The sequence below is a fragment of the Nasonia vitripennis genome (genome assembly GCF_009193385.2).
Source record: "Nasonia vitripennis strain AsymCx chromosome 4 unlocalized genomic scaffold, Nvit_psr_1.1 chr4_random0005, whole genome shotgun sequence".
Classification (NCBI taxonomy): domain Eukaryota; kingdom Metazoa; phylum Arthropoda; class Insecta; order Hymenoptera; family Pteromalidae; genus Nasonia; species Nasonia vitripennis.
The window spans coordinates 1,778,116-1,791,218 of record NW_022279640.1 but is presented as its reverse complement, the minus strand read 5'-3'; the positions used below and the strand labels follow the sequence as shown (position 1 = coordinate 1,791,218).

The 13,103-nt window shown below is 35.5% G+C and overlaps 1 protein-coding gene across 1 annotated transcript in view; it reads right to left on the bottom strand.

Annotated features, from left to right (window-relative positions):
• Window positions 1–5,467, bottom strand: part of LOC103315901 (protein white) — a 501,432-nt gene extending 495,965 nt beyond the window's left edge. The window contains exon 1 of the mRNA XM_031928240.2: window positions 4,878–5,467. Within this exon, the coding sequence (XP_031784100.1) occupies window positions 4,878–4,898 (21 nt within the window). The 5' untranslated portion in view covers window positions 4,899–5,467. The remainder of the gene's footprint in view (window positions 1–4,877) is intronic.
• Window positions 5,468–13,103: the final 7,636 nt, after the last annotated feature.

Here is a 13,103-nt window from a genome sequence, read left to right as displayed (position 1 = left end):
GTAGTGATGATTTTTCGAGCGGACTGACGACGTGAGGACCTGTTGCTGGGCTCTTTTATGCCCTCGTAGCAGAGGCGATCTCCGATTTTTCGTCTCCTCGGCGGGGTAGGTGTTTGGCCAATTAGGAGGCCTAGATGCAGCTTCTTGCCTTATTTGGAGCTTTTTACGCATGTGACGTTGTAGTGAGGGCCAATCAGAAAATCAGAGTAACAATCCTCTTCTCTAGTACATCGAGTCCCCTCGTGCTCTTCTCCTGTCAAACTCGCCTCTGATTTACCTTCTTTATCTGCAGATTCATAGCAGCTTCCTCTGTGCATTTTCAGCCGACTTGCGCGGTGTCCTCTTTGGCGGCTCTTCGAGCTCATAGCGCGTGTGACTTATGTGTCGCTTGCCGATAGCGTTGCGCGTTCCGCAGCCTCTCTTCATTGCACGTGCATCGCTTTCGGGTATGCGCGGTCCATGATGTACAGTAGGCCTTTTGTTTTTTTCTCTCTACTTGCGTCCGCTGTGTTCCAGCCGTGGAGCCGAGATGTGTGCGTGCATATCGGTGTGCTTCGCTTAGCTTTGAGCCTCCGCTGTAGAACTGCAATGCATGTGTGCGTATCGGTGTGCTTCGCTTCGCCTCTTGCCGTAGAGTCGTACTGTGTGTATACATCTCGGTGTTCTATTTTATCTTTATTATTTTACGTGAATTTACTATTATTATTGATTTTTCCTAACTGATTTTACTTCGAGTTTAATTATGTCTAGTAGGAAGGGTATCGGTGAATTTACTTTATAATAACTAATCTTATTAGTTTTTATTATTTTAAGAATGCGAAAGAAAATGAGCATTTCACAATTCCTTTCATCTGGACCAAATCTGCAGATTGTGATATGCATGTGCGTCATTTCATATTCACAAACACATAGCTTTTAAAAAAAAATCATATCTGCAGAATAAAATGAGACCGAACTAACTGTACACATAAATATTCCACACAAACATATTTTTCTACACGACAAAAATCTACCCAGATATTTTCTACACGGATATTCTTAACACCTATATTTTATTATTTTACTAGACGGCGATACTCTACACAGGCATATAACCTATTGATGTTAAATTCATCTGACAATAGGTTTTGTGATTGTGTAACGTTTTAAAGTGTGGTAAAATAATAAAAAATCGGTGTAGAGAATATCAGAGTAAAAAATATCCAAGTAAAATTATTCCGTGTAGGAAAATATGTTTGTGTAAAGTTTTTATGCGTACAGTTTGTTTGATGTCAATAAAATTATTAGCAGCAACCCTTTGATCTCAACCAAAACTAAAGATTACATTTTGTATGCATTAAACCATACAGCATTCGTCATTTCATATTCACAAACACATAGCTTTGAAAAAGAGCATATCTGTACAACTACTTAATCGCAGCATCCCTTTTATCTGGACCAAATATACTGATTACATCTTATGATATGCATGAACACAAACCATTCATTATTTTATATTCCTAAATAGATGGCTTTAAAAAAAGGTGTGTGTGTGTGTGTATGTGTGATCGTTCGTATACGTCTGTATCTCAGCTTCTACCCAGTGGGTTTTAACCCACCAAGTCTTACATTGTTTGTTTTTACTAGAACATAGTAGGAAAAAGTCTGTTCATACATTTCCTGAACGCGTTTTTTAATAGCGATTTTTTAGTTTTATGATTTCAGTTTTTTCTAATAAAGTTATTGAGAAAGTTGCTTAGAGTAAATTGCTTAATATGTACCCGAAAAAGAATAAAATTACCTATCTTTTGACCACGGAAATTTTATATTATCGTTCGCAGTTCTTTTATTATACACCATAAAGTGCAATTTTTTGAAATTGTTTTAACTAAAAAATTAAATATTAAATCTTTTTAAAAAATGTATGATCATTAAAAATTATTAGACTTTACTTCACTTTATTATTACGTCATTTTGTATGGCAGATCCTGAGAAAAACATCAAAAACTGAAAAAATAATAATAAGGTCGCACCTAAATATAGCACCTTGATCCCTTTCTTTGGGCTGTTTATAAAACCAATTAGTTTCAAAGATATTAAGCTTCAAAATTTTTTTTCTCACCCTGTATACTTTGCATGATTAAAAACTTCATCGATTATATCTCAACTTATATTTAATGGATTTTAATGTATACTTAGGCTCGTTTTTTCTGTTTCTGTTTTACCAATTTGTTAGAATAGTATATTACGACACTAATGCAGTAAAGTAATTTCACTCCGTGGGGACGTTATCGCCCGAGCAAAGCGAGAAGAAGTACAAAAACTTTATAGAATTATATATCAAGTAAAAACAATCTACACTATATTAAACCTGTTATTAATTTATATCTGGTACCTAATTCGCTCTGTTCTATCTCGTAGCTTCTCAATATCGAAGCTTTCTACCTTGTTTGCTCGCTTACTATTTTGATTCGCTACTAGTCTAGCACTTAATTTGGCTACTACTAGGAAGAGGTCCGAGTCGCTATCTGCCCCTCTGTAAGCCCTTACGTCAAGAACGTTAGCATGACGTCTTTTTTCAATGAGGAAATGATCAAGTTGGTTCTGTGTGGCCCCGTCCGGCGATGTCCACGTTGCCTTGTGTATGTCCTTGTGCTTGAAACGCGTAGTTTTGATTATAAGATCTTTTGCCGCCGCGAAATTTATGACCCTAATACCGTTATCATTGCTGGCTTCGTGCAGGCTTTCCTTCCCTATAGTAGGCCTAAACATTTCCTCCCTACCTATTTTAGCATTGAAATCGCCTAATACTATTCTTGTGTCGTAAGACGCGAACTGGTCGATTACCTGCTCTAAAGTTTCGTAATAGAGATCCTTAGCTTCTTCGTCTTTGTCCTCCGTAGGACAGTGTACATTAATAAATAAATATCTATACCATTCACCTTCGATAATGATGTACGAGAGCCTATCATTGACGGATTTGAAACTTTTAACCGAATGTATGATGCTTTTGCTTACGAGAAATCCTGTACCTAGAGATCCCCCACTCCCGGCCCCATACAGGTACGTGAAGTTACCCGATGCTAATACTCCGCCATCTGGCCACCGTGATTCCTGTATTGCTACCAAATCTATATTGTACCTATCAGCTTCCTTTACGAGTTCTTTAAACGCACCTGCTCTGTATAGACTGCGAACATTCCAAGTTCCGACCCTTAAGTCCCTTTTGGTTCGGATTTGATTTTTTTGAGCCATGATATTATGTTAAACCCGCGCGCTTCGGATCCTGTTCCGATCGCAGGTGAGTCCACCGTTCTAGAGGTGATAACCCCCATACCTCTCTAGAAATAAGTATGAGAGCTTTCCGACTTTGACGAGGACAGTGTCAACTCATCGTCAGACACACTACGGTTTCTAGGGTAGCGGCATTGTAACAGAAATCTAGCTAGTTTAGTAATAAATAATACAAAATGCAAAGTTTCATTACAAAATTTATTAAAACATACAGTCAAACGGCTAGTCATAAACTTCAGTTTAGATGTTAATGAAGATACTAATAAAAATGAAATTAAAATTATTTTCCTTTATTTTTTAACTAGCAGCAGATAGTTCATCATTATCAAGTCATTATTAGAACAAATAAAAATGGCTTAAAGAGTAAGATAATGGATTGTGAAGATGAGGACCGGGGTTCGATCTTTAGTTAGGGCAAAGATTTAAACATATTTTTTAAACATGAGATGTCTCATGGAGCTTAGTTTAACAATTATAGCTATGTGAAAGAAATATGAAAGAGAGAACTATAATCGATTATGTAGTTGTAATTGATTAGAAATTATTTAATCCATCAAACGGAAACGGACAAAAATTTTATAGAATTATATATAAAGGAAAAACAATTTTGATAAAGCAATACATAATATTGAAGGAAGCTACGCGCCTAAATATTAACAGTGGTTTTTTCTTTAGCAAACCTTTTTATTATTTAGATATTTCATTCGAGGAATGCCCTCAGTCGCTATATCAATTTGGGAAATCAAGGGCACCCTAATGTTTATAATATAAGAAATTCTACGAAAGAATACTTTTTTGACCTCAAAAATAATGAGAAATAAATGTTGGGGCTCGCACACTATTTTTTAATTCTACGTCTTTCAAACAATGCAAAACCACTTTTTAACACGCAAAATGTGCCTTGTGACTGTTTTCTCAAATGCATATTTGTAGGATAAAAAAACGCAAAAAGAGCTTTAATTAAAAACATCGTTAAAAAATGGTTGATTAGATAAATAGTTGTTTACCATTAAAAATATTGAAGAATCTGGAAAATTTCATAACTTTTCGAAGTCAAGTAATTCGTACCTTTTTTCATAATTTTTCGATATTTTCAATTTTCAATAACTTTCTACTATATGAAACATTCTCAACATCTTTTTTGATCCGCACTCATTTTGCGTACTTTTATTTCATAAATATGCATTTTGTGGTTGCACTTTCAAAAATTAAGTACATTCCGTTAAACAATTGCTAGCTTTCATTGAATTTAAGTAGTCAAGGAAAGTGTTACAAAGTTGCTTTAAACAAATAGAATTAGAATAAAAGTGTCCCGGGCACTTACCCTAACATTTATTTTTTACCATTTTTGAAATCAAAATATACATTGCAAAGGGAATTTTCTCGAAAGTTTTTTATGCATTTCTATTTTTAATGTTTCTAATATTGCAGTACGAATTCCTTTATATTTATTAAATACAAATAAAAACTTGCAGATTAAAAACTATTTGATAATAACTCGAATGAAATTGGGTAAAAATCATAAAAAGATATGTAACACATAAGCTTCAAAATATGATAAGTACATTATTATACTAAACTTAATAAGTTTATTATATACTTACTTTGGAAGTATTGAATAGCATCGTTTAGTCTCTCGAAAGTATTAACGAATTAAATGATACAATGAAATCAGTTATAAACCGCAAAATTAAAAATATTTAATCGTGACGCATTGAAAATTGTTGATAATTTTTCAACTTGCAATCTAAGTTATCCTTAATACGGAGTTCAAGATTAACAAGTGAATTTGTCTAAGAAGTAGAAGCACTTTATTCAGTAATTTCTTATGTCCTTGTGATGTAATCTGTATAATAGTTTTCCACAGAGCATTTTCTATCATTAAATCAAAACAACTTTTCTGACTATAACTGACTATCCTTTCAAAACTTTCGTGAATAACTAATTCAAAGATATATCATGATATTGTGTGATTATTGCTAAGAATAAATGAATTTCTCATTCACATTTTATTCATTATTTTCATTTTTGTTTAAAATAAAATCATCCATTAGTAATCTAATCAAAATATTTTATTTACGTAGGATTAAAAGCATTTATATTTGATATTAGTCTATTTTTAAAAAAGCTAACTGTTTATATTGTTTGTAAATATTACAACTTCAACAACATTGTCACAAAGCATACGTAGCGTGATAAATTTTTTCATGCTGCTATCAATCTATAAATTATAAAATGTTCTCGGTTTCAGACATTATTTTAATAATCAAATCATGCGCGTACCAATCCAAAATATAATAAACATATGTGCTATATATTGGAAACTAATACCGCCGAAATATGTATTATTGGCCGTTATGTATCGAATGTTTTTCCCATACTTTGGTGAATGCACATTATAAGTTGTACATCCAATATATTGCCAAAATTTTATAATTATTATAAAATATTATAAACATATATGCTATATATTGGAAACTAAAACCGCCGATATATGTATTATTGGTCGTTATGTGTCGAATGTTTTTCCCATACTTTGGTGAATGCACATTATACGTTGTACATCCAATATATTGCCAAAATTTTATAATTATTATAAAATATTATAAACATATATGCTATATATTGGAAACTAAAACCGCCGATATATGTATTATTGGTCGTTATGTGTCGAATGTTTTTCCCATACTTTGGTGAATGCACATTATACGTTGTACATCCAATATATTGCCAAAATTGTATAATTATTCATTACTAGTAATATTGGCAAGATATAAGAGCACTGTCAAAATTGATTTTTTCCATGCTATCCCAGTATACACCATCTTATTGAAATTTGTTCGTAAGACCTGAGATATGATTCTTTTCTAAGAACTTATGATACACTTAAAAACATTTTCATTGATAATTTACTCTAATGTAAAATATTATGTACGATCTTCTGTAAGATATTAGGTATTTACAAGATCTATTCAAACATACGAGTATGGAGTAAGTGTGTTCGCACATATAGATTTCATATTTATTTTACGCTTCCCTCGCTCCGGTCCATTTCTTGCTTAGTTAGCCTTACTTTGATGAGCGGTCGTGTTTTTAAAATTAGTTATTCTACTCAGGGGGCGAGGTTTATTGGTTTTAAGCTTATTAGGTTTATATTTATTCCTCGCTTCGCTCGCCTTCCGTCGATGTGCTGAGGTGTTATTATAATAATTTATTAAATTTGGAGAGTATGGATTAAGTGGGGTCACACATATAGGTTTCATATTTATTTTACGCTTCCATCGGTCTCCTTTGGTGTGCCGAGGTGTAGATTAATTATATTATTACACTCGGGGAGCGCGGGTTACTTGGTTTCAAGTATTCTGGGATTTGATCTATTTCTCGCTTCGCTCGCCATTCTTCAATGTGCCGAGTTGTAGTTTAAATAAATTATTCTACATACGGAACGGAGCGTTGTTTCGATTACGCATTTTGTTTTTGGATTAATTCCTTGCTTAGTTAGCCTTTCGTTGATGTATCGTCGTGTTTTAAAAATCAGTTATTGTACTCGAGGAGCGTGGGATAATTGGGTTTACACATTCAGATTTCATATTTATTTTACGCTTCCCTCGCTTTCCTTTGGTGTGCCGAGGTGTAGATTAAATATATTATTACACTCGGGGAGCGTGGGTTACTTGGTTTCAAGTATTCTGGGATTTGATCTATTTCTCGCTTCGCTCGCCTTTCTTCAATGTGCCGAGTTGTAGTTTAAATAAATTATTCTACTTACGGAACGGAGTGTAGTTTGGATTACGCATTTTGGTTTTGGATTTATTCCTTGCTTACTTAGCCTTTCTTTGATGTGCCGTCGTGTTTTAAAAGTCAGTTATTGTACTCGAGGAGCGTGGATTAATTGGGTTTACACATTCAGGTTTCAGATTTATTTTTCACTTTGCTCGCTTTCCTTTGGTGTGCCGAGGTGTAGATTAAATATATTATTACACTCGGTGATCGTCGGGTACTTGGTTTCAAGTATTCTGGGTTTTGATCTATTTCTCGTTTCGCTCGCCTTTATTCAAAGTGCCGAGTTGTAGTTTAAATAAATTATTCTACTTACGGAACGGAGATAGTTTCGATTACGCATTTTGGTTTTGGATTTATTCCTTTCTTAGTTCGCCTTTCCTTGATGTGCCGTCGTGTTTTAAAAATCAGTTATTGTACAAGAGGAGCGTGGGATAATTGGGTTTACACATTCAGATTTCATATTTATTTTACGCTTTCCTCGCTTTCCTTTGGTGTGCTGAGGTGTAGCTTAAATATAATACAACACACGGGGATCGTGGTCAACTTGGTTTCAAGTATTCTGGGTTTTGATTTATTTCTCGCTTCGCTCGCCTTTCTTCAATGTGCCGAGTTGTAGTTTAAATAAATTATTCTACTTACGGAACGGAGTGTAGTTTGGATTACGCATTTTGGTTTTGGATTTATTCCTTGCTTAGTTAGCCTTTCATTGATGTGCCGTCGTGTTTTAAAAGTCAGTTATTGTACTCGAGGAGCGTGGATTAATTGGGTTTACACATTCAGGTTTCAGATTTATTTTTCGCTTTGCTCGCTTTCCTTTGGTGTGCTGAGGTGTAGCTTAAATATAATACAACACACGGGGATCGTGGTCAACTTGGTTTCAAGTATTCTGGGTTTTGATTTATTTCTCGCTTCGCTCGCCTTTCTTCAATGTGCCGAGTTGTAGTTTAAATAAATTATTCTACATACGGAACAGAGCGTTGTTTCGATTACGCATTTTGTTTTTGGATTAATTCCTTGCTTAGTTAGCCTTTCGTTGATGTATCGTCGTGTTTTAAAAATCAGTTATTGTACTCGAGGAGCGTGGGATAATTGGGTTTACACATTCAGATTTCATATTTATTTTACGCTTTCCTCGCTTTCCTTTGGTGTGCCGAGGTGTAGATTAAATATATTATTACACTCAGGGAGTGTGGGTTACTTGGTTTCAAGTATTCTGGGATTTGATCTATTTCTCGCTTCGCTCGCCTTTCTTCAATGTGCCGAGTTGTAGTTTAAATAAATTATTCTACTTACGGAACGGAGTGTAGTTTGGATTACGCATTTTGGTTTTGGATTTATTCCTTGCTTAGTTAGCCTTTCGTTGATGTGCCGTCGTGTTTTAAAAGTCAGTTATTGTACTCGAGGAGGGTGGATTAATTGGGTTTACACATTCAGGTTTCAGATTTATTTTTCGCTTTGCTCGCTTTCTTTTGGTGTGCTGAGGTGTAGCTTAAATATAATACAACACTCGGTGATCGTGGTCAACTTGGTTTCAAGTATTCTGGGTTTTGATCTATTTCTCGCTTCGCTCGCCTTTCTTCAATGTGCCGAGGTAGCAGTTTGAATAAGTTATTTTACTTACAGATCCAAGAGTTGATTGGATTACGCATTTTCGTTTTATATCCATTCCTTGCTTAGTTAGCCTTAGATTGATGAGCGGTCGTGTTTTTAAAATTAGTTATTCTACTCGGGGGGCGTGGTTTATTTGTTTTAAGCGTATTAGGTTTATATTTATTCCTCGCTTCGCTCGCCTTCCGTCGATGTGCTGAGGTGTTATTATAATAATTTATTAAATTTGGAGAGTATGGATTAAGTGGGGTCACACATATAGGATTCATATTTATTTTACGCTTCCATCGGTCTCCTTTGGTGTGCCAAGGTGTAGATTAAATATATTATTACACTCGGGGAGCGTGGGTTACTTGGTTTCAAGTATTCTGGGATTTGATCTATTTCTCGCTTCGCTCGCCATTCTTCAATGTGCCGAGTTGTAGTTTAAATAAATTATTCTACATACGGAACGGAGTGTAGTTTGGATTACGCATTTTGGTTTTGGATTTATTCCTTGCTTAGTTAGCCTTTCATTGATGTGCCGTCGTGTTTTAAAAGTCAGTTATTGTACTCGAGGAGGGTGGATTAATTGGGTTTACACATTCAGGTTTCAGATTTATTTTTCGCTTTGCTCGCTTTCCTTTGGTGTGCCGAGGTGTAGATTAAATATATTATTACACTCAGGGAGTGTGGGTTACTTGGTTTCAAGTATTCTGGGATTTGATCTATTTCTCGCTTCGCTCGCCTTTCTTCAATGTGCCGAGTTGTAGTTTAAATAAATTATTCTACTTACGGAACGGAGTGTAGTTTGGATTACGCATTTTGGTTTTGGATTTATTCCTTGCTTAGTTAGCCTTTCGTTGATGTGCCGTCGTGTTTTAAAAGTCAGTTATTGTACTCGAGGAGGGTGGATTAATTGGGTTTACACATTCAGGTTTCAGATTTATTTTTCGCTTTGCTCGCTTTCTTTCGGTGTGCTGAGGTGTAGCTTAAATATAATACAACACTCGGTGATCGTGGGGTACTTGGTTTCAAGTATTCTGGGTTTTGATCTAATTCTCGTTTCGCTCGCCTTTATTCAAAGTGCCGAGTTGTAGTTTAAATAAATTATTCTACTTACGGAACGGAGATAGTTTCGATTACGCATTTTGGTTTTGGATTTATTCCTTTCTTAGTTCGCCTTTCCTTGATGTGCCGTCGTGTTTTAAAAATCAGTTATTGTACAAGAGGAGCGTGGGATAATTGGGTTTACACATTCAGATTTCATATTTATTTTACGCTTTCCTCGCTTTCCTTTGGTGTGCTGAGGTGTAGCTTAAATATAATACAACACACGGGGATCGTGGTCAACTTGGTTTCAAGTATTCTGGGTTTTGATTTATTTCTCGCTTCGCTCGCCTTTATTCAAAGTGCCGAGGTGGGGTTTGAATAAGTTATTGTACTTAGAGATCCAAGAGTTTATTGGATTACGCATTTTGGTTTTATATCCATTCCTCGCTTAGTTAGCCTTACTTTGATGAGCGGTCGTGTTTTTAAAATTAGTTATTCTACTCGGGGAGCGTGGTTTATTGGTTTTAAGCATATTAGGTTTATATTTATTCCTCGCTTCGCTCGGCTTCCGTCAATGTGATGAGGTGTTATTATAATAATTTATTAAATTTCGAGAGTATGGAGTAGGTGTGTTGACACATTATAGGTTTCATATTTATTGTACGCATCCATCGCTTTCCTTTGGTGTGCCGATGCGTAGCTTAAAGATATTATTACACTCGGGGAGTGTGGGGAACTTGGTTTCAAGTATTCTGGTATTTGATCTCTTTTCTTTATTTCTTCAATGTGCCGAGGTAGCAGTTTGAATAAGTTATTTTACTTAGAGATCCAAGAGTTGATTGGATTACGCATTTTGGTTTTATATCCATTCCTTGCTTAGTTAACTTAGATTGATGAGCGTTCGTGTTTTTAAAATTAGTTATTCTACTCGGGGGGCGTGGTTTATTTGTTTTAAGCGTATTAAGTTTATATTTATTCCTCGCTACGCTCGCCTTCCGTCGATGTGCTGAGGTGTTACTATAATAATTTATTAAATTTGGAGAGTATGGATTAAGTGGGGTCACACATATAGGATTCATATTTATTTTACGCTTCCATCGGTCTCCTTTGGTGTGCCGAGGTGTAGATTAAATATATTATTACACTCGGGGAGCGTGGGTTACTTGGTTTCAAGTATTCTGGGATTTGATCTATTTCTCGCTTCGCTCGCCATTCTTCAATGTGCCGAGTTGTAGTTTAAATAAATTATTCTACTTACGGAACGGAGCGTAGTTTCGATTACGCATTTTGTTTTTGGATTTATTCCTTTCTTAGTTAGCCTTTCGTTGATGTGCCGTCGTGTTTTAAAAATCAGATATTGTACTCGAGGAGCGTGGGATAATTGGGCTTACACATTCAGATTTCATATTTATTTTACGCTTTCCTCGCTTTCCTTTGGTGTGCCGAGGTGTAGTTTAAATATATTATTACACTCGGGGAGTGTGGGGAACTTGGTTTCAAGTATTCTGTGTTTTGATCTATTCCTTGCTTCGCTCGCCTTTCTTCAATGTGCCGAGTTGTAGTTTAAATAAATTATTCTACTTACGGAACGGAGCGTAGTTTCGATTACGCATTTTGTTTTTGGATTTATTCCTTGCTTAGTTAGCCTTTCGTTGAAGTGCCGTCGTGTTTTAAAAGTCAGTTATTGTACTCGAGGAGCATGGATTAATTGGGTTTACATATTCAGGTTTCAGATTTATTTTTCGCTATGTTCGCTTTCTTTTGGTGTGCCGAGGTGTAGCTTAAATATATTATAAAACTTGGGGAGCGTGGGGTACTTGGGTTTAACTATTCTAGGTTTAGATCTGTTTTTCACTTTGCTTGCCTTCCTTTGATGTACTGACGTTGTTTTAAAAACAAAATTATTGTACTAGGTAAGCGTGGGATAATTGGTTTTCAGCGTTTCAGGTTTTGATTTACTCCTCGCTTCGCTCGCCTTGCGTTGATATGTCGAGGTGTTTTTATAATAAATTATTAAACTTGTAGAGTATGGAGTAAGTGGGTTCACACATATATGTTTCAGATTTATTTTACGCTTCCTTCCCTTTACTTTGATGAACCGAGGTGTAGCTTAAATATATTATAACACTTGGGTAGCGTGGTGTACTTAGGTTTACGTATTGTGGGTTTTGATCTATTTCTCACTTTGCTTGCCTTCCTTCGATGTACCCATTTGTTTTTAATAAAAAAATCACTGTACTCGGTAAGCGTTTGATAATTGGTTTTCAGCGTTTTAGGTTAAGATTTCCTCGCTTCGCTCGCCTTGCGTTAATATGTCGAGGTGTTTTTATAATAAAGTATTAAACTTGTAGAGTATGGAGTAAGTGGATTCACACATATATGTTTCAGATTTATTTTACGCTTACTTCGCTTTCCTTTGATGTGCCGAGGTGTAGCTTAAATATATTATAGCACTTGGGAAGCGTGAGGTACTTGGGTTTAACTATTCTAGGTTCAGATCTGTTTTTCGCTTTGCTTGCCTTCCTTTGATGTACTGACGTTGTTTTCAACAAAATTATTGTACTAGGTAAGCGTGGGATAATTGGTTTTAGGTTTTGATTTACTCCTCGCTTCGCTCGCCTTGCGTTGATATGTCGAGGTGTTTTTTTATAAAATATTAAACTTGTAGAGTATGGAGTTAGTGGGTTCACACATATATGTTCAAGAATTATTTTACGCTTCCTTCGCTTTCCTTTGATGTGCCGAGGGGTAGCTTAAATATATTATAACACTTGGGGCGGGTGGGGTACTTGGTTTCAAGTATTCTGGGATTTGATCTATTTCTCGCTTCGCTCGCCATTCTTCAATGTGCCGAGTTGTAGTTTAAATAAATTATTCTACTTACGGAACGGAGCGTAGTTTCGATTACGCATTTTGTTTTTGGATTTATTCCTTTCTTAGTTAGCCTTTCGTTGATGTGCCGTCGTGTTTTAAAAATCAGATATTGTACTCGAGGAGCGTGGGATAATTGGGCTTACACATTCAGATTTCATATTTATTTTACGCTTTCCTCGCTTTCCTTTGGTGTGCCGAGGTGTAGTTTAAATATATTATTACACTCGGGGAGTGTGGGGAACTTGGTTTCAAGTATTCTGTGTTTTGATTTATTCCTTGCTTCGCTCGCCTTTCTTCAATGTGCCGAGTTGTAGTTTAAATAAATTATTCTACTTACGGAACGGAGCGTAGTTTCGATTACGCATTTTGTTTTTGGATTTATTCCTTGCTTAGTTAGCCTTTCGTTGAAGTGCCGTCGTGTTTTAAAAGTCAGTTATTGTACTCGAGGAGCATGGATTAATTGGGTTTACATATTCAGGTTTCAGATTTATTTTTCGCTATGTTCGCTTTCTTTTGGTGTGCCGAGGTGTAGC